The sequence below is a fragment of the Melanerpes formicivorus genome, unplaced genomic scaffold (genome assembly GCF_026170545.1).
Source record: "Melanerpes formicivorus ecotype bairdi unplaced genomic scaffold, bMelFor1.0.p_v2 SCAF_2, whole genome shotgun sequence".
Lineage (NCBI taxonomy): Eukaryota > Metazoa > Chordata > Aves > Piciformes > Picidae > Melanerpes > Melanerpes formicivorus.
In genome coordinates, this window is record NW_027142354.1 from 50,493,981 (window position 1) to 50,521,413 (window position 27,433).

Below are 27,433 nucleotides of genomic sequence, written 5' to 3' on the forward strand. Positions count from 1 at the left end.
CCTATGACAAAAGCATTAAGAGAAGCCTTTTGTGTGAGGACGGCAGAAGCTTAGTAAGAAACAACCAAACCAAGCAATGGGCATTTGAGCATTTTCACTGTTGTTCTAGAGGCATTGTTTGTGGAACAATGTAGATCATTGAATGCAGCATGTCTTCTTGGAAGAAACAGGAAAGAGATCTTCTTGGAGCACAAATAAAGAACTTGATTTTTAAATAAATAAATAAATTCCCAAGCATTACTTTTTTTCTGAGTCACTGCTTTCATTAGGGTTGGGGAGGGTTAGGATAGGATAGGATAGGATAGGATAGGATAGGATAGGATAGGATAGGATAGGATAGGATAGGATAGGATAGGGTAGGATAGAATAGAATAGAATAGAATAGAATAGAATAGAATAGAATAGAATAGAATAGAATAGAATAGAATAGAATAGAATAGAATAGAATAGAATAGAATCAACAAGGTTGGAAAAGACCTCAAAGATCATCAAGTCCAACCTGTCACCCAACACCTCATGACTGCTGGACCATGGCACCAAGTGCCATGTCCAATCCCTTCTTGAACACCTCCAGGGACGGTGACTCCACCACCTCCCTGGGCAGCACATTCCAATAGCTAACAACTCTCTCTCTGAAGAACTTTCTCCTCACCTCAAGCCTAAACTTCCCCTGGCACAGCTTGACACTGTGTCCTCTTGTTCTGGTTCTGGTTGCCTGGGAGAAGAGACCAACCCCCTCCTGGCTACAATCACCCTTCAGGTAGATGTAGAGAGCAATAAGGTCACCCCTGAGCCTCCTCTTCTCCAGGCTAAACAATCCCAGCTCCCTCAGCCTCTCCTCATACTGTACACTGATTTTCTACAAAAGGGGGAGGGGAAATCCAAATTTAAGATATGTAAATCATTTAACTTCCAAGTGATTTCCTCTTCTCGAGGTGTATTAAATTTTATGGTGAATGTATTTCTTTGCTAAGGGAACCTTTGGTCTTGGAGAAATGTACCTCTGGGGTCCTCATACTCCATAGTTTCCTGTCAAGGAACGGTGAGCTGGGGCTTGCTGACACAAACACTAGCATGTGCTACCTGCCCATCCCACTCAATCTGCCTGTCAAACCTGCTGCCTTTGGTTCTCCAGATTGTTCCATCATCTTTATATTATAAAATCTCCAGAGATCAGGTTCTCAAGTGGCAAAATAATCTCGAAAGCACTCCATTCTGTTCTGCCAGGCACATACTTGTTGACGACGGAGTATGGAATCAATACGGACGACCAGTATGATCTAAGTATTGTTCAGTTTATTAAGGAACATCTACAGCTTATATAGACTCACAGAGCGTAGTTGGCATAAGTTCATTGGTTCCACACAGGTGTCCACACATTTTACTGTTATATATTATTGGTTAAACGACTAATATCACATGAGGTTGTTGATCGACGTGTGCATCCTGTTATTCCAAGATAATTCTCTGTATTCATAGCTACCAGTACCTTGCTTCAGTCACATGCTGCTAGCACAGCACTGTTTTGCTAAACTGCTAGCTGCTTCTACACTTATGCTAAGCATGGCCTACCACTATATCAAGCTCTAAGCTTGTATTGCCAGATTGCTCACACCACTTATTGTTATGATTGCCACACATACTCCTAGGCAGCTCTACACGGCAGAGCCAAGAAAGCCTCCTGGCCTTACCTCATGAGGCAGCTCTTATACAGCCCTGCTGTGCCCTGGTTCCCCCCACAAAGAACTCTATAGGTTGCATGGGATGGCCTTGTCATCCCTCTATGCCCTATTGATAAAAACCACTGTGCTGTGGCTCTCCCTGGTTCTTCTTAGTCCTCTCCAGGCTTCCAGCTCTCCTTTATCACTCAGCAGATAAAGGCATTCTTTGATTTCCCCGGTCCTTGGCTGTTTTATGCCACCTGGCTCTTAGCCTTGTGTATGGAGCCACCTGCCTCAGTCCCACCAGCTGTAGGGCTTTGTGGCAGGACAGGTAAGCTATGGTAAAGGCAGATAAAGCCATATTGTTTTCTCTACTTGTCTTTCCTTCCCTGCATAATTTGTCCACCAAGATTCAGGCATGTGTATCAAAATGTCGCATGAAGTTTGGAGAAGGTAGGAACTGCTTTGTTTGCTGCCCAAAATGTGAGCTCTCTCTGCACATTGGAGCTCTTACAAACCTGCCCCTCCACGTGAGCAGCTTGTCTAGTCACCCAGGCAAGTGTCAAGTCAGGATGTTAAGCTGCCCTGAACTTCCTGAACTTGAGCCTTTGTGAGGAGCAATCAGAGACCTAATGACAATCTCCCTTAAGACCTCCTGTGGTGTCCAGTGTGCAAAATCAAAGCAGTACCCCTGGGGTTTAGTGTCTAACCTCTTGATCTTAGAAGGCCCTAGTATCAGACACGTAAGGGTCTAGACACAGCATGTCTGAGTTAGAAAACCCATCAGACTGAGTACCAGATAGAGACCTGTCCTAGCTTTTGAATTGCATTTTATTTATATACATGGTTATAGATTCAGCCACATCATGCAACACTTGGCAAAAGTAATAAAAGCACCTTAAAATCAGCTACCTCACTTTCCTCCCTTCTGAAGGCTTCCCTCAAGGATGAGACAAATGCCATGTAAAAATGCAGTGGGTGGAGGGAAGAGAGCATAAGAAGTAATTAAAGATGCAATGAATCAAGAGTCCTTAGGTAATTAAAAGCCATAAAGATACCAAAAAGAAGGAAGCTCCATCCATATCTCAGGACTATACATCTCACATTCCTATCAAAAAAAGTGTTCTGCACAAATACCTGTGCAAAATTGCTACACTCTTAGTGTGTGCTATGGCCCAATATTGTCTCCTAGAGTCAAAAACCAATTATGTGTTACAACTTCCAGAGTGGTGGTGTGGATTAGAAGGCTTAGTTAAATAATTGCTGAACTCCAGTTGATTTTTTCACATTGCTTTCATCTAGTCTTTCACCTCTCTTTGCTTCCTCAAGGCTAGCACATGGAATATTAATAATATAACAAGTCTCAATTTCAGAGGAGTCTGTCTTTGCTGATATCATAGCAGGCAAATGTATGGGGGAAATAAACTGCACCATCAGCTTAGTATCTAACTCAGAAAATCTACCTTCCTAGGTATTAACTTTCATCCAAAATCTTTGTGAGCCTGCAGCAGTATTTAAAAAAAGGTGGCTTTTCCCCCCCAGTCTACTTGACATTAAATCCTTTTCTTTTGCCATATAGTGGCAATTACAAAGTCCTTATATCCTGGCTCACATTAGTTTTGCCTACAAAGGTCTTTTTTGCTCCATTTTGACAAGTGTTTATATCAGCCCCAAACTTGTACCCAGTCAGCCTAGCAGTGAAAAGCTACATGCATTTCCCCCTCCATATTAGATGCTAGGCAAGTTCCATCCTAGCATTTACTGTGCTTGTGGTCAACATAAAAGGTGTTGTGAGAAGGGGGATGAGAGCAATTTAAAATGCCGTGCTTGAGTAAAGCTCCTGTGCTCTTCGTGATTTACAGCAGCGCAGCACCGAACTTCATTGGCTGGTCGTGCCTGCTTCACCTGGTGTGAAAGCAACAGCTACACTGCAGCCAGAGAGAAACCCAAGTAATAAAAGTGCCAAAGGATAGGCTCATTTCTTTTGCCTCATCTGAGTGGTTGAGCACAGCCGTCCTTTGCATCTCACTGGCTTCAAGTGGTAAGGGAGTATTTGCAGAGTCACCTTGAACTGCTGCTGAGCTTCCCAAATTCGGCCAGCCACTTTCCTGTTATGCTGACACTTTATGTGAGCAGCAGACCATTACAGCTTAGCATGTCTGTTTAAACCATGAAGGGAGACATCACTCTGAGTCTGAGATGTTTTTTAATCCCTGCATTTAGGTAGATGCTGATTGTCACAAGTGACACAACAGAGCTATAGTCATGAATCCTAATTTATATAGAAGCACCCAGAACTCTAGCTTTTGTTTCTTAATAATGTTTATGATTTCAGCCTTGCTTTGCAGCAGGGCTCTCTAAGCTTGGTGGTTATTTGGGAGGATAGACACCATGGACAAATCCCCACACTTCCTTCTTTCACTTCATTCTTATACCTGAGCTGATGTCATATGGTATGGAATACCTCTTTGGCCAGTCTGAGTCAGCTGGCTCAGCCCTATCCCATCCCAAGATTTTGCCCACCCCTCAATGTACTCTTGGGGCAGGGAAACGTTGAAAGGACACAGCCTGGATACTGGATTCAACAGTAGCCAAAACACTGCTGTGTTATCAACTACTGCTGCAAAAACCCACAGCACTAGAAAGATGGTGTGAGGAGAATTAACTCCAGCTCAGTCCAACCCAATACATTAGCCTATCACCCTGGCAGTGGCCATGAAATCCCTTTCTTGAGTTGACAGGTGCAGTCAGGGCTACATCTGGAAAGCTCAGCATGTGCTTGATCAGAACACCTGTAACACATGGAAACATGGCCTGTAAAGCACCTCATCCACTGCTGACCATATTTCCCCATGGCTCAGAGTACTCTGCAGAAGTGTTAAGATGTGGCTTTAAAGGCTGACAAGGCTGGTTCCATACAAAGATCATGGAATCACCAAGGTTGGAAGAGACCTCAAAGATCATCAAGTGCAACCTGTCACCATAGACCATTCTTTACTACAGAATTGCTTTTAATAGCAGGTATACAGGGGAGGGTCAAAACAATAATGGCTGGTTCCCATTATTAGGAGAAATTCCAGGGAATATTTAACTTTTTCCTTTCCTCTTTCTTTTTTCATCTCTCCCTTACTTCTGGGGCTTCGTGAATTGTCCATTTCATTGATGTTTGTTATAAAGGACACCGAACAATGAGTTTTGTCCTGTAGAAATACACAAACAAAACAAAGAAATCACTTACTATAGAGTAATGTTTCCTTGCTGTGCTAATACATATCTGACAAGATGTTTCCAAGGACAGCTTTAGAATAGAATAGACCAGACCAGGTTGGAAGAGACCTTCAAGATCATCACGTCCAACCCATCAACCAACACCACCCAACCAACTAAACCATGCAACCAAGCACCCTATCAAGTCTCCTCCTGAACACCTCCAGTGATGGTGACTCCACCACCTCCTCGGGCAGCCCATTCCAATGGGCAATCACTCTCTCTGTGTAAAACTTCCTCCTAACCTCCAGCCTAAACCTCCCCTGGCACAGCCTGAGACTGTGTCCTCTTGTTCTGGTACTGGGTGCCTGGGAGAAGAGACCAACCTCTGCCTGTCTACAACCCCCCTTCAGGTAGTTGTAGAGAGCAATAAGGTCACCCGAGTCTCCTCCTCTCCAGGATAAGCAGCCCCAGTTCCCTCAGCCTCTCCTCATAGGGCTTGTGTTCCAAGCCCCTCACCAACTTTGTTGCCCTTCTCTGGACATGCTCCAGCAAGTCAACATCCTTCCTAAACTGAGGGGCCCAGAACTGGACACAGTACTCAAGGTGTGGCCTAACCAGTGCAGTATGCAGGGGCAGAATGACCTCCCTACTCCTGCTGGCCATACTGTTCCTGATGCAGGCCAGGATGCCATTGCCCCCCCCGCCTGCCTGGGCACACTGCAGGCTCATGTTCATCCTACCATCAACCAGCACCCCCAGGTCCCTCTCTTACCTGGCCGCACTCCAGCCACTCTGACGCCAGCCTGTAGCACTACATGTGATTGTGGCCAATGTGCAGCACCTGGGACTTGGATGTGTTCAATCTCATGCCGTTGGACTCTGCCCAACTGTCCAGCCTGTCGAGGTCCCTCTGCAGAGCCACTTTGCATTGCCTCTGAAAAAAAAAAAAAATATTTCTTCTCTCTCCCCTGTTTAGAGTTAATAGCCTGGCTCTGTACAGAAAAGAGACATTAATATGTCTGCAGAAGACTGAGTTCACAGGACAAGTAAATGGCGAAGCAGACTGATTTAAAAATAAACCTCTAGATTTGAGGCTGGCATTATAGTACATGGAAGCCAATGTACTGTTAAGCTGCATTGTATAATTAAAACTGTTCAGTCACTTACCTCTACCAAAAGTCATCTTTGAATGGTGGTGTCTCTTCATTATCTTCCTAAAAACCTGGTTGGCTTAGAGTTATGCCCGGTAAAACATTCACATTTCGGGCAAGACCGTGTCCTCAACCCTGCCTTGTTAAATGCTGTTCTCCAACACAATCCTTCCAAAATGAAATTCTACCATCAACCTGTCTTCCTAAGAAATGCTTGCCAGAAGAGAGTATTTTTTTTTCCCCCCTGCAGAAAGTAGATGCAGGTGAAGAAAGGAGAATTTTATTTGGAATTTAAGAACAAAGAAAAATCTGTTGGCAGACTAAGCTTTTAGTTGCAACAATAATAAAGTATTTTACATAACTTCTAACTAAGTTTTCTTTGAAAAGGTTCATAGGGAAGGTGCAGCCCTGTATCCAGCAGAAATGTATTTGAGCATTGGACTAGTGCCATCTGAAGGGAAATTCTGCTCAGAGATTTAATATCTACTTCAGCATTTAGACTTGTCTGGGAATCCTTTCAGGGACTGGGTTTGCTCCAGCTCTCGCTCAGCTGGTGGGAACCTCTCTTTCCTCAGAGCAGGCTCAGACTTTTATTGAATACTGAGCAAACCCAGACTCCTCTTTGGGCTGAAGGTAAATGAGTTCTCTAGTGATTCCCAGAGATTTCTGCCAATACAGATTTCAAGAACTGTCCTCTGAGGCAGTAGTCCTGCTGGTCTCACTCCTGGCAAGAAGAGGAGTTGTATGCGACAAAAAGCTGTTGACAATTTTAGGTGAGGGAGTTTTTTTCCGTATGATTCACAGCCTCAGGCTAGAGTCCTGAGGAGTAACTAGTATTTTTGAACACTTACGTATTGAAGGCTTCTGAGGATTTGAATGCCCACTGTAAAAAAAAAGTGTTGAATGTTAGTGCCTTAGAAAACACAAATCTCACCTTCTTAATCACGAAATAAGAGACAGGAATAAATCTGACCCCCCTCTTTTGAGATGAAGGACAGCCTTCTAGACTCTGCTTGGCTTTCCTTGAGACCAAAGTAGAGGAGTGCAGGACACATGGTCCCTAAATGAACAACCACTGGAGAAATTTGCAAGGGAACACTTTGTGAGTAAAGATTTACCTGTACTCATTCACTTGGTAGGTGACATCACCTAGGAAAGATAGAGAAGAATGCTTTACAAAGCTGGCAATGCATTCAGGTTGCATGCCCAGGATAGAATAGAATAAACCAGGTTGGAAGAGACCTTCAAGATCATCGCGTCCAACCTATCATCCAACACCACCTAATCAACTAACCCATGGCACCAAGCACCCTGTCAAGTCTCCTCCTGAACACCTCCAGTGATGGCGATTCCACCACCTCCCCAGGCAGTCCATTCCAATGGGCAATCACTCTCTCTGTGTAAAACTTCCTCCTGACCTCCAGCCTGAACTTCCCCTGGTACAGCCTGAGACTGTGTCCTCTTGTTCTGGTGCTGGCTGCCTGGGAGAAGAGACCAACCTCTGCCTGTCTACAACCCCCCTTCAGGTAGTTGTAGAGAGCAATAAGGATCATGAGATCAGAGGGATAAACTAGGTGAGGATGTGGGGGAGCAAACAAAGAGAATATTTCTTGAAAGCATGATTGAGCACCCAGAGACTTGGGAGGTAGGTGGGAGCAGGAAACCACACCATAGGAGAAGTTGGCCTTCTGATAGGAGCAGATTGCTTCATCGTTATTCCTGGAAAAAGTTCTTCTGTCCCCTTCACCCTCTCCTCTCCAACACCCCAAGATCCCATCTGAATCCTCATCAGCCCCTCGAGGCTATGCCCTGCATGAAGGAGCCAGCACCCAAAAGCCATCAGCCCGGCTCACTGAATTCCATGGTTTGCTGTGTTCTGCTCAGGTCAGTGGTGCACAGCCAGTGGCTCAGGACTCACATTGCACTTCTCTCAACAGGGTCTTCATGTCGCTGATGAAGTCCTGGGCTAAGCGTTTGTAGGAGCCAATCCAGGCCTGATCCATCCCCAGCACCTCCATGTCCATCATGTTGACGCTAAAATCCTGACTGTAAATCCTAGAGCACAGGCAGTCATTTCACTAAGGAAAACCATTCAGCATTAGAAAACTAACAAACTCCTCTGTTAAGAAGCACACTACAAAGAGAGGAGTGCTTTGGCAACGTGAAGTATATAAGGCAGACAGCTCTCTGGTAAGTCTAAGAGAGTTACCATTGTTACGTGTTCTTACTTGGCAAAGTCTTGTGCTTATCAAACCTGGATGGGAACTTTCAAATGCTGAAAGTGAGAAGAGGAAGCATTTTGCTAACAGCCTCGTGTGAACAGTGGTTTGACCTGCTGCAGGCAGGCTCTTACTGTTTTAGCACAAGCACCGTTATAGAAAGTGCCAAATGTATTAAATGGTGCCCAGGCTTCTGGAAAATGACTTTGATCCCACAGGCTAGATTTTGACTTGTGGCACAGCTGTAATGGACTGTGCTGCTGCCAGCACAGCCCCTAGGTACACGGTGACTCAAAGTTATCCTTACAATCCAAGATCAAACTCAGCTTTAATTTGTACAAGTTACAGAGATGACACCTTAAAATCCAGCTAGACACTAAGCAATCCCTTCATGGAGCTGGGGAGTTTAGTGCTGCAGCAAAATCTCTTGTGGATCCATAACTTACTGTTGGTGTGGCTTTGCAGCTGACACCCAGGTATCAATTAGGAAGTGATCAGTTATAAATTAAATGTATCACTTGCAAGAGAAGGGATAGTAAATCTGCTTAGCTATTAAGCTTGTACACAAGCAGAAGCAAAAAATTGGTGGGAAATGAGCCAGTTAAATCTGCAGCCCAAGGCTGTTCACTGGCACTTAGCTGCAGGAGTGTCAGCACTATGCATCTGAGAGGGTGTTGCTGTAAACTGAGCCAGACAGGGTCTATCTCTGATAAGACTGTTTCTCTGGTTAAAAGCACCAGCAATTTTAACCACAATCCAGCAAGCACATAGCTGCCAAGGAAACTGAAACTTAAAGGGCCACTGGTAGATATCTCTCCACTCTCATTAGTTGTGTGCATGTGGTAGCCTCTGGTTCAGTGAGAATAGGGAGCAGCTTTGCAACATAAGGTGTTGGGACAGAGGTGCACAGGCAGTGGGGTTTGATCTCAGTTAGCAACACCGTATTTTTTCCAGAGAAGAAGCCAAGTGTTTTCAGGTGCAACATACCTGTCCTTGATCAGTTTAAATTCCTGCAGACAGGATTGCCAAAGGAAAAGAAAAAAAAAGAATTAAAATAAAAAGGTTAGTGTGATCCCCAGGAAGGGCAGCTGGCCAAGAAAGAGTCATACTGGGTGAAGAAAAACAGAACACTGCTGCTTACTTTGAAGAAGCGGAGAACATCTGGTTGCTCTTTCATCTTCTGCAAAGACTGAAGAAGCTCCGCAGCCTCACCTCTCAGTTTTTGAATTTCCCCCTTCATTTCAGGAATCCCTGTCAGGTTTTTTCTCTCAATGGATTCAATCTCTTGCAGGATCCTCGTCTTTTCCTTAATGATGTCTGTCTTCAGCTGTTCAAACAGGCTTTCCGTCTGGGAAATCACTGTTTTTATATTGGTCTAAAGGAACAGGTAAGATAGGAGTTCCTGAGTCAGTATGCCCAACACCTCACCTTAGGGTCCCTCTTTATTCATTAGGACTCTACTTATTCTTTGCACTGTTATTAGAAGGAAGCAGACAACAAGCATTTGCTTAGAATACCTGATTAATCAGAGGGTTATGAAAATTAATCCTGATACAGTAACAAAATCAGATAAAAATCATCCAGCAACATACAAACTGTGTTGGTACACACTGAAAATCCCTCTTGTAGACTCAGGTGGTTTTATTTGTTTGTGGGTTGGTTTTTTTTCTGTAATGGATAGAAAACTTTAAAAACACATAGTGGTACCTACAATCTGCAGTCTGCCAGTCCTGCAAGCCACTCTGTGCAGCAATGAATGGTGGAGTCTCCTAGCTGTGGGGCTCCTGTGGAGCTATGCAGGGGAGGCCGGGGGAACATTTGGATTCTGGCAGTTTCGTACACCAGTGTCTTCCCTACGTTGGGCTGTATCTCTTTCTATTCATCTACTTCTGAGAGTGCAGTTGCCACTACTTATTTCTAGGAAATTGTGGAGGAAAGATTCTCTGAATTAGTGATGGTCTGGGTACCAACCTTGAGCTGCTGCTCGTTTTTCAGAAGTCCTTCCAGGGCAGTAGCTAAAGCGTTTTCGCGTTCCTGCAGCCATGTCACCATGCCTGATAGTTCAGCCTAGCAGAAGGACAGACAGCAGTTTGTTGAGCTGGTGAATCAAGTCTGGGCATGTTCTACCTGCACGCTTTCACCAGTAAGTCCTATAGCAAACTGTTCACTTCCCACCTCATAGGGATAGGGCATAACAAAAACTAACTTCAAAGATTCCAAGATCACGCTAACGTTCAGTGTTTAGCTACATGTGACTTTGTACGTGGTAGGTCAATACACAGCCTTCCCTTTGAATAAGTGAATTTCACTTTAAATGAATACATCTCACTTTATCCATTAAAGCTTTCTGCCTGCCAGGATCTTCACATTTGCCTGATGTGATCCAAATTCTTAGTCATCGCATCTGTCAGTAGCTGTGGATGAAGTAATAAGCAACCATATTTCCTGAAGATCAGCACAACAGCAGTGCTTCCTCACCCAGCCGTTTGACACACACATTGAGGTCTGTTGTACTGCACAATAATACATTTCAGAGGGGACAGTGAGCCTCATTCTTTGGAGATTAGACAGTTTCTGAATGGTTCTGGTTGCTCAGTGTTTTTACACCTTGAGCACCCACGAATGGCCACAGCAAGCACAGCTGCCAGAATCCCATTTCTTTAATCAAAATGCCAGAAAGCTTAGGTTTTCCATAAGATGTTTGTCACAGCTTGTAGTGGTTTGAGCCTTAACTGAGAGTTAAAAGCTCAAATGGGGAAAAGGCTGAGAATCTCTTCCCCACTTCCCCCCCCACCTCCTCCCTCCAAACAGGGAGAGGAGGGTAAAAAAAAGGTAAGGAGCAAAAATGGATGGGAGGGGGATAGAAAAAGAATAATACAAAACCAGTCTGTCTCTGAGGAGGTGCAGAGGCAGCAGGGAGAAGGATCAGGTCCGGCCACGTGGCTGAGGATCAGGAGAGCAGCTGCAGTAGCTCTCATCCAGCAGAGGCAGGAGCCAAAAAGGAGATCCAACAGCTATGAGGTCCTCCTTTTTTATACCCTTGCTGGGCAGGGAGGGGGGAGTGGAACAGACCCAGCTTTCCTAGGGGGGAGACGCCCTTCAGGGAGTGTAAAGTACCCGCAAGCCCTCCACCCTGCTTTCTTCTTTTGTTTTCAGAAAAAGGTGTTAACCCACCACATAGCTGGAGAGGTTTGTGTTCTGTTTTGGTTTTTTTAATTAAGACAAATAATAAAATTCACTGAGGTTCCTTGCACCCAAATGCTTTTGTAATTCCTCCTGACCTCCTGAAGAGCTCTCTCCTGGGGAGTTTATGAAACAAACAAACTAACTAAACAAAAAAACACACCCAAACCAAGAAGGATATGCAGCTGGTAACCCAGCTTACCCATGGAGATGGCTTCCCCACAGACAGTGCAGTGTTGCTCCTCTACCAGCTCCAGAGATAAGGGAAATGGCTACTCTCCTACACTACCCTTTCCTGTTTGGCAGCCCTGAATTTATGTAACTTGGGCGATAAGGTAGGTTTGTGATATGTGTAACTCCAAAGGATGCTTCCTGCTAATGCCCGAGGAGGCTGGGACCTGTCCTGAGGTCCAGAGCAAGCCAGGTGTTTCCTGCCAACGCACTGGGAAACCTGTGGGTTTCTGCAGGGTGTTTTGCCTAGCCTATACGCTGAGCCCAGAGATTTAAAATGCGAGGCAGTGAGCGAGCATAGCAAATGCATTTTATCCCCTCAGACTCGGTGGATTCGGATGCATTTCATAAACAGCAGGTGTACTCACAGGCAGGGTCATCAAGGGCCACATCTCTGTGCCCACTGGGCTGCTGGCCTGGAAAAACTAAGGGCAAGGGAGCAAGGAGATTGAGGGAAGGGCCTCAAGTGGCCAGACTTTATCAGTGGTGAACTGAGGCTTTGTGGAGGAAGAGGCTTCCTAATCGCTGCAGAAATACTTCACCCCAGCCAGGAAGGCCAGTGGCAGTTTGCAGTTGCCTGGAGCTGCACAGAACAGGCACGGGACAGTAGAGCCCTGCACCCCTCCCACACACAGCCACATCAACACACACTGCAGGATCTACCCACCCTTGTCCTGGCCAGCCCCAAATCCCTTTCTCTGCTCTTCTCCCTCTGCCTAGCCTGCCAGGCTGCTTTCACAACACAAAGGAGAATATGAAACACACTTTTCAGCACAACGCACCAGGCCCCATTGGGGTGGGCAGGGAATACCTCAAGCTGCTGCCTGCCTGCCCCCACTCCACCATCTCCCTCTCCCCACTGAAAGTCTTACTGCCCCTCTCGTGCCCCTTCCTTCAGGTCAGGAGCTTGGAGCCGTGGTTTGAGAAGAGCCCCTTACCAGCTGTTCCTCATGTGCCTCCTTCAGGGTGATGACGTTGTGGCCCTTGTGCTGTCCCACAATACAGCAGAGCAAGCAGATGTACAGCCCCTCGTCCCGGCAGTAGCACTCCAGCAGCTTGCCGTGCTCCTGGCATCTCCTCTCTGCCACACTGCCTGTGCCCACCTCCACCACTACGTGGTCCTGCTGGGAAGCCGTGGCATTGTGTTTGCCCAAATGGGCCTGGCATAAAGATGCATCACACATCAGGCAGGTTTTCACCGCTGGCTGGGACTTGTCCAGGCAGAAGTCACAGAGAACCGTCACCTTCTTCCTCTCTTTAGAGCCATCCTCCTGTTGTCCTTTGGAATTGGCGGCCAGAAATGTTTCCACGATGCTGCGCAGCTGAAAATTCTTCTGCAGCTCCACTTTGGGCCCCAGCGGGATCTTGCACATAGGGCAGGAGGCAGGGAACTGCCGTTGCTTATCGAGTACGTTCTGGATGCACTGATTGCAGAAGTTGTGGCCACAGCTCAGCATTACTGGGTCCTTATACAGACACAGGCAGACAGGACAGCTGAGCTCATTCTCCAGGCTGGTAGCCCCTCCAGACTTTTCCCCAGCTTCTGCCATGGCTGTAGACCCGGCAGGCTAGTCCGTCTGCGAGAAACGAAACTGAAAGGACGTCCTCGGCGCTGTACCCTGGTAGGAGGTCCAGCCGAGAAGACCAGCCCCCGTGCAAAGTGCACGCTGAAGAAGGCAAGGAAGAACCGGCAGGAAGCTGCTTGGGGGGCTTTTGGAAGGCAAGACGGCGACTGCTCTGCTCTGAGGGGCTGGCAGCTGACGGGAGGGCTGCTGAGGAGGCATGGGCGGAGCGCGGAGCCGATTCTCAAGTCACCTGAAGCACAATGTAATGCACCTGGAGAACACCGCGGGAACAACTTACCTGGCTTGCACCGCGGTGTAAGCCTGTAAAAGACATTTTGAAAATAGAATTTATATAGGCACACACCTGCAGTCCCACCAGTTTGGTTTCTCAGGATGGGAAAAAAATGTTTGTAAGATCTTGGTTTGTACCTCCAGGGGAAAGCCCTGAGGGAATGTGAAGCAAAACTAGGAGTGCAAATCATTCACCTGGAGGAAGCCAGAGCCCAACAGTGCCCAATATCTCAAGATGGAGATTTAGCCCTGCCCTGCATCTGCAGATCTGAAACTCAGGCAATTACTCATCCCTGTGCTGCAGGCAGCTGTGTCCCTCACCCTCGTGGCTTTGCTAGTGTCATCCATGTCCAGGCCACTGTCCCAGCAGCCTCTTACATGCACTTGGCCAAAAGCCTCCTCCAAAGAGGTGATACAATGGTTCTTGCAGGAACCAACGATACAGCACAGCATGCAGGTGCAGAACAAATCTGTCTTGTGGTAGCATTCCAGCAGTTTGCCATGCTGGGGGCACCCCCTCTCGTTCAAAAAGCATCACAAGGCTCCATCAGGACATGGTTCTTTGCGCTATGCTTGCTCAGGTGGGCTTGGCACAGGAAGGCCTCACAGGTCAGGTGGGTCTTCATGGCTGGCTGGGGCTTCTGAAGACAGAAATCACACAGGATCACCTTGTCTGGCTGGCCTGAGCTTTCCCCCTTTGTGTTGCACTCCGTGGTTTTCCCTGATGAAAGAAAGTGCAATGTTCAACAGCTTCTGCACTATGCTGCAGAGTGGGACCTTGGGCTGCAGCCTACATCGGGGCTGCTTGGGCGCAGCACACTGAACACATCTGAAAGGGCCCTGACAGCTTTGCTGGCAGCCCCACACCTCTTGGACACACTTCTTGCAGAAGCTATAACCACAGCTCAGGGACACAAGATTGTTGTAAATGCTCAGGCAGATGGGACGGGTCAGATCCTGCTCCAGTCTGGCCATAGCACCTGTCTCAGCCACGGTGACCGAGCTGAGGCACAGGACTGAGGGCCCAGGTGTGGGGAGAAGCAGGAAATGATGGGCGCCTCACTCTGAGGATGGGAATCTGCTGCCTCTCAGCTACCATGCTGGCTGAAGCCTTGGCCACTGCAGGATGAGTGGCTTGCAGGCATCTCCGGTGCCAAGAGCTTGGCTGCTGCAAATGGAGCACCCCAGTTTAAACGGGGTAGGGGGAGGGCTGGGTCCAGGAAACAGATCCACTGGTTTCCTTCTGCACCCTGTGTACATTTTCGTTATCCCAGTCTTCCTGCAGATATTTCTTGGGATAACATCTGGCCATCCTCCATCCTTAAAGCCTGCCCATGTGTTCCTTGGTCCTTTTCCCAGCTCCAGCACTGCCTTCAATAGCTGAGTGCAGAGAAGAAAGCAGGAAGACTAACATAAGTTTCCCATGCTGCCCTTCCACCAGGTGGGTACTGTGCCCCAGCCCTCCTCCAGAAGCTCTAGAAGGGCTCTGCTCAGGGCTGCTCCCTCCTTTTCTTCTCGGAGCTGTCAAGTCTTAGACTTCAGGAGAGAATAAAAGGTTCCTTGATTTCCAGAGCAGGGGAGAGAGGAGGGTGTGGGTAATTTACTTTTGCTGCTTTAAAAGCTACTCCTTTCTCTGTCCTGCTATCCTGAGAAGCTGTTGACACAAAGCACGCTGTCAGTTAAGTGTTCCAGCCAAAAATGACCCTCATGAACCCTCTGTGGAAGAGACCTTGCTGCCTGGGGTGCTTGCAAAAGCTGGTGTTATTGGACTGCTCTGGTTGCTCCTGGGTTCCCAAGGACTTGTTAAATATGTATTACTTGAATGAAGCCAGACTTCCAAGGCAAGGATTCTGTACTTGGGTAAATGCCCAGAGAAGCAGTAGTTATTTTTGCTAGTTTACAAGAATTCATTGTACAAATCTGAGACTTTAAATATAATATACAAATTGGCCTCTTAATCCTCTCTGACATGATGCACGCGCTGCGAGTAGGTACGAGTCCCTCCTTATCAGAGCACAAGCTCGTTTTCAGCTTGCTGCCTACTACCTGCTCCCCAATGCTTTCATATGACCTTGGCCCACTGAATGGTGATGCTTCAGATGTTGGCTGTACTTCCCAAATGATGTTTCTTGTTCCCATCCCTAACCACCATGTCTTTTATTGTTATTTTTTTCTCTTCCATGGGGTTTGTGGCTTCTCACTTCACTACTGCTAATTCCTTTCCCACAGTTGTCTTGAGTGTGACTAACACTGCATGCAGGGCTTACCTGGCTTTGCTTTTCCCTCAAAGCTCATGAAACTGCTGCTTTCCATTGCCCTCCTCCACCTCTCCTAGCACAGCAGACTTGGATTTGCCCTTAGTGAAGGTGGCACCAGCTGACTGCTGTCCTGCTGTGTGCATCGCAACCCCCAAATCTGGTGCTGCACAGGAGGAACCCTCTGATCTGCTTGGAGCCTGTGAGGGCTGCAGAAGGGCTTGCTCCCCATGGGAGCCTGCAGCTCGCTCACTCTTGAGTTACTGTGCCCAGCTTGCAGACACAGGATGAGACAAGCTGCTGCTTCATCACCGCATGCTGCTGCAGCCAGCTGCACCCTTCTGTCTGTGAATGCTACCTGAAAATGGCCTAGACTAAAATCTTCTTTCTCTACCCTTCATTAGGGTTCTTAATCCTTTCATTGACTAATAATGATTTTCCTTAATTTCCTTCAGGCATTTGGATAGCCAGTAGATGCTGGAAGCTGCAGGTAACAGCCACTCTAAATATCTGCTGGTATCTCCTGGGCCACTTGCATGGCAAATGGGCACAGAGCCACAGCCAAACAGGTTGACTCTTCTCTTTGGTCTCTCAGCTACACTGAAGTGGGGTCCCTCACACTGGCAGCACTTAAGGGAGGGTAAATTCAGTGGCTGGAACAGAGCTTATAGCAGAGGCACTGTAGAGAGAGCAATAGTTAGTTGTCAGATGTGTTCATTTTTCTGTGTATTTTTTAATCAGTGTTGGTTGGCTTTGACTGACTGCAGGAATCCCAGTAGAACAAACCTGGACTTCAGTTTCCTGAAAGTAAACTTGAAGGTGAGCTGAACCCCAGGAGTGAGGATGCTTGGAGCAGCATCCCTGCATTCACCGTCTGAGTGTGCCAAGGAGAACCCCACATCCCAAGGGGATTGCATGAGTTGCCTTTTCTACCTGACCTGCCGAGTTGCTGCCTGAAGCTGACTCTCAGTAGCTGGCAGTGATGAATGGAGACGGGGGTGGTGATGAAAGACAGGGCTTTCACCCAAGAGTTTGCCCACTTAGCAGCAGTGAGCCAAATCCTTTCCCTGCCTCTCTCCAGGCAGACACTGCTATTTGGCAGACCTGCTGCAATGAAGACTTTGAGTGATCCAAAACCAGTGCAAGCAGATACAGGTGGTAGACAGCATGTGACAGGCTGCAGGGTAATCGAACCCCTTTCTGTGCCACTCTTTAGCAGGCTCTGCATGGGCAGTCAGCCTTTAGAGGTTTGGGGACCACAGAGAGCCTGGAGCATCACGTGCTTGTGTGCACTGATGCAGTGTGGACAGTTTTCCTCTAAAATCCTTGGTATTATTAAGGTGATGAGGAGGTGTCTTCCCTCTGCTTGGCTGGCTGTTGGCAGGCAGGCAGAAGGCTTGTCCCATCAAACCTGAGCTGCCCTGCTCTCTCCAGCCATCTGCTGTTCCTTTGGTGCTGAGCATCTGCCCAGGCAGCCACTTGCTCATGGTGAGCAAAGCCCAGTTGTAGGAGCAAGGAGATCCTTGTTGATTTCAAGCTGAAAGGGAAGCAGGGATACTCAGAAAAGGAGAGAGGCAGAAACCCCAGCAATGCTGTATGGAGCCATCTGCCTCCAGAGAGCCCCACGCCGGCATCTCACCCATCATAGCTGCTGTTGGGGCAGACTTGCTCCAAGTATGGCCTCAAGAACCTCACTAGACAGACCTTGCGTGCCCCAAAAGCCAGAACCCATGGCAGGACTGGGTGTTGGATGCTGCTGCCCAGGGCTCAGGTGAGAGGTGAAACTCCAAAGGGTAGCCCAGGACAGCTTGCCAGGCAGTGAAATAAATCCAAGCAACAGGCGTTTCACACTGGTCAGGAGCATGAACCTGGTGTGGCATTTCCAGGCCCTACCTTGCTGTGTCACTGCCTCCCCTGCCCAACCATAGGCCTTTCTGTGAGCCCTTGCCTGTGGGGCAGGAAGGTTCCACGAAGGTGATGGAGCCCAGGGCAGCTGTGATCTTGGCCAGCCCAGTTCAGCTGGGTAGATGCAGGCACTGCCAACGCTGTGCCTGCTGCCTGCATTGTGTGTGCTGCCCACACATTGCATGTGCCAGCCAGCCAGGACAGCAAACAAAGGCATCCTTAGTCACAGAAGCCCATTCCTGACTTCTTTTGCCCTCCCACGAGGCAAGGCAAGGTAGGAGATGTTGCAGTCTCCATTCCCTCTTAGCAGCCAGACAGCAGCCATGTAAGCACAAGCAGTGCCCACCTGTGTGAGGGCTTTTTGTCATAGTTACACCCAAATGAAAACTGCTGCATTGTGGGGGGGTTCCAAATGGCTGCAGGTAATTGCTGGGACTAATGGAGCTGCTGAACCGATGTCACAAGTCACCAACAGCTCCTTCCGGGCTCTAGGGCTGCTTGCAGGATGATACTTGATATTAGTGCTTTATTTTCCAGGAAGCTGCCTGGGAACACAGCATAGCCAGGCTGGGAGGACAAGCTTTAGCTGCAGGTCTGTCCTTCCCTCTAGACCCTTATTTTGTGTGCCCCCACTCCATCCTGGAGCCCTGCCAGCCAGGGACCCTGCTTCCATGTCTCTTGTCACACTTGTCCCCACCTCGGGCACCCAAACACAGCTGCCCCAGCTGCATTCCCACACTTGCTCCTTGCAATTTCATGTTTTAATCTGTCCTGGCACTGGAAGTGTCACTGCACCCTGATGTATCTTAGCAAAATATTCCTGTGTGGTGGCCTTGAAGCCCATTTTTTTTGGAAAACAGCCCAGAAATGAGCCTTGCCTCAGCTCTCCACCTAGGGTGCAGCAACAGAAGGGAGGAGGGTGGGAGGCTGGTTCTGGCTCTGTGGCTGGGCTTCTGCCAGCTGTGCTGCATAGAAGATGGGTGGGTCTGGGGCAGCTGCCCAAATTGGCAGGAAAAAAATAGCTGGGACACCTCAGCACTTTGCAGACCTTCTCCTTTCAATCACTGAGATCCTCCCACCCAGCAGCACCGCTGCGCTGTGTCCCAAATAGCTTCCATGCGATGCCTCTGACCTGCTGAGCCCTTGCAGGGGTGACAGCTGGCATTAGGCCTTCATCTGCTAGGTGCTGCAGGGGAGCTGCCCCATGCTGCTGCCAACTCCATGGGCTTTTTCATATCCAGACCCTTCCACAGGGTCTGATGACCAGGACACCCTGTGGTTGGGCCAGCTTGGCGGTGTCTTGGGGAGAGTAGTCTGGCTCCAGGGAGACTGTTCTGGTCCCAGGCAGTACAGACTATCCAGGTGCTGTCTTGAGCCATATGGTTGCTGCATCACCACCTGGAGTCTTTCCCACACTTGGCAATTCATCTCTTTGCTCCTCTACTGACACTGAAGCAAATTCGAGGCGTGTGCCCCACTTCACTTTGCACCCCCCCTGCTCTGGAGTGTTTCTTCTGCAGTGAGTCTTGTGGCATCGGCACAGCTCCCAGACTCTGGAGTATGGAGTCCAGACTTTTCCTACTGTGGTGGGTTAATGCCCTTTCTGAAAACAAAGAGGGAAGGGCTTGCGGGTGCTTTGCCTTCCCTGCAGGGTGTTTTCCCCCTGGGAAAATGAGTCTGTTCCACTCCCCCCTCCCTGCCCAGCAAGGGTATAAAAGGGAGGACATTGCTGCCCAGAGAGAACACTCCTGCCCACTGCAGGCTTGAACTCATGACCTTCCCATTAAGGGTCTTATGTGCTACCAACTAAGCTACATGGTGTGTCATCCTTGCCTGCCCAGGGCTGGACTTTTGGACACAGGAAGTACCCCTCATATAGAGTAGAGTAGAGTAGAGTAGAGCAGAGCAGAGCAGAGCAGAGCAGAGCAGAGCAGAATAGAATAGAATAGGATAGGATAGGATAGGATAGAATAGAATAGAATAGAATAGAATAGAATAGAATAGAATAGAATAGAATAGAATAGAATAGAATAGAATAGAATAGAATAATAAACCAGGTTGGAAGAGACCTTCAAGATCATCGCGTCCAACCCATCATCCAATCCAACCCACCTAAACAACTAACCCATGGCACCAAGCACCCCATCAAGTCTCCTCCTGAATCCCTCCAATGATGGTGACTCCACCACCTCCCCGGGCAGGGCACCCAGCCCAAAACTGCTACACCTATATGTGTCAAACCAGAAAAAATACACAGGGATGTGCCCCCATGGAAGCCACACCCCTGGCAGTGAGCAAGCCGGGGGGTTTTGTGTGCTCTGCCACCCCATCCCTAGCCCCAGCTGTGCCCACACTGCCCCACTGCTGTCCAGGCAGATGGAGGAGAGCACCTCCCACAAAGCAAAACCACCTCTTCCCACAGCAGGCTCGTGCTGCTAAACTAAAGCATTAGCAGAACAGACTTGCTCCTTTTTCTGGTTGGTTTTCTTTTTTTCTTCCTCTTTCCACTTTATCGTATATATGTTATCATTTAGTTATAGGCAGATCACTATTTACAGTCCACGAGCGTAGAGATTCTACAGTCTTTTTTTGTTGTTGTTGGTTGGTTGGTTGGTTGGTTTTTTTTTTTTGGATGTAAACAAGTAACTCCCCGGCAGGGGGAGCCTGGAAAAAGAAGCCAGTTCTGAAGTATTTACACAATTTAAAATAGAACTTTTATACCCACCGGATAGATACAGGTCATACACCGAGCGATTTGGTTAAATTATCTATGAAACTATAGAATCTGACAATGTAAAAATACAAGAAAACGTTCTCTGGGTTTTAGAAGGTAGACAGTTAAATCACACTAGAAATAAACCTCTCTCTTAAAAATAATGAACAACGACGACAGCAACAACGATAACAACGACAGCAACAACGAAAGGAGAGGCATAAGAACCCATGCCACCTTTGAAAGGTTAAAGTAGAGTACATAAATAAGGACACAACGGAACGGAACTTGGGGGGAGGGGGGGAAAGGGGGGGGGGGGAGATTTTAAGTGAAATATAAAAAACTGCTACCCATTAAAAAAAAAAAAAGAAACCCAAACCAAAAGAAAACAAATAAGAAAACCCAAACCAACAGAGTAAAAACTTGATTCTTAATCACAGAGAGAGATCAATTCTGCTCCCCTTGCTTCCTCTGCGGGTAGAACTTTGCGGAGTTAAGCAGTGCTTGCTCAGCTCGAAGAAGCGAGGCAGAATTGGCCCCTGATCATTATTAGCAGTGTCCTTTCACTTAAAGAAAAACCCAAACAGGAACAAAAGACAGAATGTAGCTTTTTTTTTCCCCCTTTTCTTTCATAAATAACAAAGCAGATGTGCCCCTTTTTAGGTGAAATTCTTACACCTTTCTCAAGAAATGCATCAATTTAGTCTTTCTCATCCTCACATGCAAACACACACTCCCTCCCCCCAACTCAGTATTTACTGCAGCGTGGCTCTCGGCTCGGTGCTGTGGCCACGGCTGTGGCTGTGGGCACTGCACTGCTGCTGCCACTGCCCCCGACCTCAGGGTGGGCGAGGGAAGGGGAATGAAACCCAAAGGCTGCGTTTGGCTCTATTGCTCCAGATTGTTGGGGATGGGACAAGGATGCTTAGAACGGAAAGGGTGTCAGGGCTCAGCCACAAATGATTTATCTCAGTATTCAGCATACCTCCAAAAAGGAAAGGAAAAACAAAAGGAAGAAGAAAAAAAAACAGAATAGAAATAAAGGAAAGAAAAGGGGGGGCATAAAGGAGAAAGAAAAAAAGTGCTGGTCTGCAATTGCACCACTCCATTGCATGGATCAGTGCTGAAGTCAGACACTCAAGACCAACGTGGTGACTAAGCTGCCACATCGCTGCAGATGAGCAGCCCAACCAGCTGCGCTGAGTAGGAGTCAGGATAAACTTTTTCTTTGGGGCAGCTTTGAACATAAATCCCAGGATTGTCCTCTGCATTCAGCCCAGACACTCAGAGAAACATTTGCTCCTTCCTGCAGAGCCCCAGCGACCTGCTGGACTCCAGGCAGGAACCCAGCACCCCACCCTGAACAGTGAGCTTTTCTGGGGCTAATCTGTGCAAAAAAAAAAGCCAAGGGGCATTTTGTCGTGCAACTCTTCACATTCAGCATTTCCTCACAGTACCCACAGGAAACTACTGGGAGACATTCTATAGTTATAAAGGGAGACATTCTGTAGTTATATAATTTTTCAAAAATAAATCTCCTCCTTATTTACTGAAATGCCTACCATCATCTACCCTCTTGCTCCCAGCTTCTCCTTGAAGTAGTGCTCCCACCTGCCCTGCAGTCCTGGCTCTTATGGGGTGCAGCTTCCTAGGGCTGTCATGGTGCTGGGGTGCAAGGGTTCCCTTTTTGGGGTCCTCAGCTCTGAGCTGTATCCACACCAGGGCACCTGCCATGATGCCACAAGCTGAGTGGGATGTAAAGCTAATCCTTGAGGGGGATGCTCCTGGCTCCCCAGCCAGTCCTGCAAAGTGCTGGTGCCTCTGGCTTCTCTGTGCAGTGCCTGGGCATTGTTTTGCTCCTGCCCTGTTTCCCAGTTGGCATCCAAAACAGTCCCAGGCTGCTAAGGAGGTGAGATCTCACCTGCCTCTTGTGCCTGAGTCTTCCTGCCCCTTTGCAGGTTTGAGCATGGTGAACTCAAGAGGCATTTATATTAACCAAAAAAAACCACAAACAATAAAGTGGACACTTACTTTGCACCACAAAGCCTGTGTGAGGGGTTCTAAACCCCACAGACTTGTGCTTCTTGAACTGAACACCCTCCACTCTCAGCCACTCTTAAAAGTCAGGGGAAGCCCTTGGGGCTGGCAGCACAAAGCCCCCAGGGCTGACAGCATATGCCCTCTGCTTTTTCTGCTGCAGTGATGGGCTGGCAGCCACTGCTGTGCCTTGCACACATCTGTGCATAGTGCATAAATCCTGGAGAAATTTCTTGGGGAAGGGAGGGAAACAAATCATCCCAATTTAATGGAGGGGGGAAAAAAATCCCCAAAGCAAAAAAAAAAACCCAACCCAATCCCACTTATAGGCTTCAGGCACCACAAAGACCACTTATTGCATCTCTTCCTACCCTATGGGTGCAGTACTGATGGACTCTGTGCAGGGTGAGCCCTCCTTTTCCCGAGCACTGATCTCCATAGCCAGAAGCTGGGCACGGGCAGGGGCTGTGGGCCAACGCAGCAGCTATGGCCCAGCTGCAGGAAAACAATGTGAAATTTTGTATCTGGGTACACCAAAAGCAATGTTTGGGAAGTGACCGAGTGACGCCCCCTGGAGAGGGCTCCCCCAGCTCCAGAGCCCCCAGCTCTGTACTAACCCTTCCCCTCTGCCACACTTGATGCATCCCCAGCAGGGCCCGGCTGCAGGGGCTTGGTGCCCCTGGCTGAGCAGGAGATGGAAGAATTCCACTTACTTTGCTTCTTTTTGTTGGTTAGTTTGGATTGATCGTTTTCTGAAAAACATCAGCACAGCACAGGACAGTACTACCCACCCTAAATGTGTCGCTATATACATTCTACATAAGCTCTATAGCAATCACATGTAAACATCATCGTTGTGAGGAGATACTAGGACAGAAAAAGGCAAAGCTACAATGAGGCAATTGCCAATAGCAGATGCTCCGTCTCGGCCAGAGCTACTCGTGTGTGCTAAGGTGGGATGGCAAGTGGGGGGAGCTTGTGGCGGGAGTTATGCCAAAACTCACTGCTGAGACAGAAATGGCACAAGGACTGTTCCCTGACAGTAGCTGTCACCAGTGGAAGGTGACGCCGCGGTGGCATGCGGACCTCCCGCTGCCAAGCTGGGTGTCAGAACCGGGGCTCCCCCGACAGCAGGGAGAGACAGCCAGGTCGCGGTGCTGGTATCGGCGCTGCTGGCACTCCTGCTCCCACCAGAGACCGGCTGCATGCACGGCCCCACGGCCAGGACCACCTCGGCAGGGCACAAGCTCTTGACATCGCATCTCATGCAACTTCGGAGGCTTTGGTCATACTCCCTGCAAGACGCAATAGTACCCACGCCAGGAACATGAGAATCAAATCCCTATGTCATGCCAAGAGCAGACCCCAGGAGACTCTAATCTATCTATTGGCAGAGTTAAGGCTATAATATTCTATCTACATAGGATGGCTGAATCCATAGTGGTCTCTGGGTCAGAAAAATAAATGGAGATGATGATGGCAATGAGAAGCAGTGAGATTCCTGCTCCCTCTGGAAGATGGAGCCTCTGGCCAGCTCATGGCGGGGCTTGCTCCAGCCGGTGCTGGGCTCTGTCCCCCCCTCACCTTGCCTGGAGACGGAGGGCAAGTTTGCAAGCAATTTCATGGTGGTGCTGCTTGAGCATGCCTTAAACCCAAGGGCTCCCAGCTCCTGACAGAGTGAGCAAGCATGCCACAGGGCACAGATGGACATGAAGGACAGATCTTAGGTGCCAACTGGGTGCTGGGGAATTGTATGGCTTATCAGGTACTGGGCAGGCTGTGGGCAGGGTATTGGGTGGGGTGGGTGTTTGGTGTGGCTCTATCACTCTGGATTTTGGGCTGGCTGCCAGGTGGGAATCATGGAAAGGTCTTCTTGCCCTCCTTGCTTTGCAGGGAGTGGAAGCAAGCAAGAAGCAATCCACTCTGCCCCTCTGGTGTCCCAGCCACCCAGGGAGTTAGAGAAGTCAGCTCCCTTGCTTGGACTCAGAGGTGCCAGTCCCCCAGACTACGCCAGTAAGACCCACTGGACCAAGCCTGACCGGCTCCAGCCCCCTGGCCCTTCTCTTCTGGCTTCAGAGGCCGGAGCAGCACTGGCTGGCTCACCCCCTGGGTAGTGCATCCTTCAACCACCCCTCTCCTTTAATCCTGCAAAGCCCCACGGCAAGAATGGCACAGCACTGGTGTTCCCCACAGCACGCTGGCTCCACGGCGCACCAGGACCGAGCTCAGCATTTGAGCCACGACCCAGGTGGGCTGGAGGCTGGGGGGGGGGGGGAGGGGGGGGCTGGGGCCACGTGAGCAAGACGAATGGCTTTGAGAGCAAAGCGGGCGACCCAGACAGCCCGCCGAGCACCCTGGTTTGCCAGTGGGAAGGGGGCGTGCCTCCACGGCCGCTGGGTGGATGGCTGCTCCGTGACTCTGCTCTGGCCCCCCATTTGCTGAGTGGCAAGTGCCTCATTACAGTGCATAGTTAAAAATCAAGGAAGCGGTACAATAAATCTGAATTACAGTACATCTGAGCCATAAATACATTTTTTTTTTTCTTTAAGTATATACTTTTTGTTTTTCCCTCTTCTTCTATTAAAAATTAGTTTATAATCCTGATTCTATTCACAATTAACAATTTCATCATCACACACTACAGACGAAAAAATGTTATGGTGAACACAGCTGCAACTCCACGGCAGGAGCATGGGCAGGGCTGGGAGAAGGGCCCGGGGCGGGGTGGCTCCTAGGCTCACCCTAAAACAACCAGTCAGAAGCAGGGGGACGGGGGGGGGACACTAACGTGTGGCAGTGAGACATCAACACCATGGGGACTCACAGACAAAAGCAGCTTTGTTCAATGTAAACATCGATCGAAGGGACAGCAGTCTCTCGCTTGCTCTCGCGCCTGTGCTCTCGCTCCGCTCTCGCTTTCCACAGACTGAATCGTTTCTTTGAAAACGTAAACATATTGGAAGTGCCTTGACTGAGGTATTGAGGTATTCCTCCAAGGTTAAGGCTGTTACCGATGCAGGCTTAGCTGGGCCTCCTGCAGCAAGCTGTCGAAATCCATTGTCTCGTACTTGCTTTTCACCAGAGCCGAGGAGGACTCCTCCGCGCTGCAATCTGGGGGACAGCAGGGACACAAGGCAGCCGGGTCAGGGAGTGAGGAATGAGCAGAAAGGGAAACTGAGGCACAGCAAGGTCCTGCTTGCTGCCCTGCTACCACCATGCTGCATCCCAGCATCACAAAGCCAGCCTGGACAAGGCAGCGATGGCAAGAGGGAGCAGGGACAGTGCTGTCTCCTCCCTCCATTGAAAATGAGCTATTGGGCAGTGCCCAGCTCAGCAGGTCATACACCACAGACACCCATTTCCAGGTGCACAAAACTGTGGGATGCAGCAGAATTCCACAGGGATGTCCCACAGGATCCATGCCAGTCACGAGGAGGGGGTGCCTGCCCGTAGTGCTCTCCAGCCCTCCTTCAGAAGCTGAACAAACAGTGTCACTAAAAAGCCTGGGAAAGTCAAGCAAATGCCAGAAATAAGGGTGCCTAATATATCAGCAGCTTAACCCTTTTGGGTGTGCCTCTTTGAATGAGCCATGAGTGGCATGGCTACATTTCACCTCTGCCTGTGGGCTCCCCATCTCATCCTGTTCCAGGGCGAGGAGAATTTTAGGAACAGCTGCACAATGAGTGGGTGACTGCTGGCCTTGCAGCCATCTGCAGGTGAGGAGCATGGAGAGGGTTTCTCCTGTGTCAGGGGAGGCAGCTCTGGGCCCCTTCCCCACAGCAATACACAGCCATGTGCTAACGTCTCCATCATGGCATGCTGCTTCCTATCTTTGTACCCAAAACGAGAGGCTTTGGGATTTATTTAGATGAACAACTTGCACCCACAGTTGCAACCATAACCAAGGTCAGAGGGATTGCTTCTCTTGGGAGATGAAATATTGGGAGTGCTAAAAGATTGAACTGGGCACCTAGAGAAAAATCAAGACTTAGGGCTTTGTTTCCTGGGCCTCAGTCTCTCATGCATGAAGTGAGATATTAGCATCACTTCACTCCATGCAGAGGGTACAGAAACAAGCGGGCAGTGTTCGTGAAACACCAAGAGCAGTGAGGGCTGAGTGAAGCCTGGATCACAGCTCTCTTGCAGGACTAGCATAGGGTTCCACTCCTGTCCTTCAGCTCAGGCTGCAATTCATCACCCATGGAGGGCTGGGGGTCCAGTAAAACTTTGGTTAATGTGGTCACTAAGTGAGGCACGAGGTCCTGCAGAAGCCCACACAGCACAGAAAGAGTTAATGTGACCACAGCACATTTCAGTGCCATCATTTTGGCTCAGAAGTGCTTGTGCAGTGTGGTGAATCTGTCCTGTGGAGCAGCAAACCACCCAGATCACCTCTTGGGCTAATGAGATGTTGCTGACTGCTTTCTCTAACGACAGGGAAGGGACATCTCTGCTGGAAGGCATCCAGCGCTGTGTAGAAACACAGCAGACAGGATGGGCTGTGGTCAGCTGAGACCCATCAGCCCTGGTTTGTGATGCTGTTTTGCAGCCAACACACTGCAGGTCCTCAAGCCAATTGCTTTTCTTTGCTCCCCCCAGGTTCCCAAGCCATCTGACTGAGCTAAGAGCAGCTACGTGAGCCATAGGAGAGCCGGTGGCCTTTTCTTGCAGGCTCGAATGACATTTAGGATCCTTGCGTGACGAGGATTCAGCAGTGCAATGTGGAGTTACAGCTCTGAGCTGATAATTGAGGTGCTTTGGAAAAAGCTGCTCCTGCTTTCTTACCCAGGTCAGTGTATCTGGTCCAGAAGAAGTGCCCAAGGCCACCAGAGCTAAGCTGGAAGGAAGGCTCGTTCCTCTTCCTTAGCAAAGTGCCGTTCTTCAGAGATAAGGCTGCATGCTCTGAATACCGGTAGGTGATGAAGCCATATTTATCTCCCCTGAGCAACCAGAGAAGGAATTCAAGATGTGATGGGCCCTGCAGCCCCTTTGATGTGACTCTGCCCAGCACT

At 48.8% G+C, this 27,433-nt stretch overlaps 2 protein-coding genes across 3 annotated transcripts in view; both read right to left on the minus strand.

Moving 5' to 3' along the window:
* Positions 1-4,638: 4,638 nt before the first annotated feature.
* LOC137451948 (E3 ubiquitin/ISG15 ligase TRIM25-like) lies at positions 4,639-13,246 on the minus strand. Its single transcript, XM_068159927.1, has 9 exons — positions 12,594-13,246; positions 10,213-10,308; positions 9,383-9,616; positions 9,229-9,251; positions 7,941-8,077; positions 7,141-7,171; positions 6,874-6,905; positions 5,644-5,805; positions 4,639-4,861 (listed from the first exon to the last, which is right to left on the minus strand). The coding sequence occupies exons 1-9, from the start codon at positions 13,203-13,205 to the stop codon at positions 4,818-4,820; spliced, it is 1,371 nt and encodes a 456-aa protein (XP_068016028.1). The 5' UTR covers positions 13,206-13,246; the 3' UTR covers positions 4,639-4,817.
* A 6,926-nt stretch (positions 13,247-20,172) lies between these two features.
* PPARGC1B (PPARG coactivator 1 beta) overlaps positions 20,173-27,433 on the minus strand; it is a 53,649-nt gene continuing 46,388 nt past the window's right edge. For both annotated transcript variants that reach the window (XM_068159948.1, XM_068159939.1), the window contains 2 exons: positions 27,207-27,361; positions 20,173-25,532 (listed from right to left, as the gene is read on the minus strand). In XM_068159948.1, coding sequence (XP_068016049.1) covers positions 25,429-25,532; positions 27,207-27,361 — 259 coding nt within the window. In that variant the 3' untranslated portion in view covers positions 20,173-25,428. The remainder of the gene's footprint in view (positions 25,533-27,206; positions 27,362-27,433) is intronic.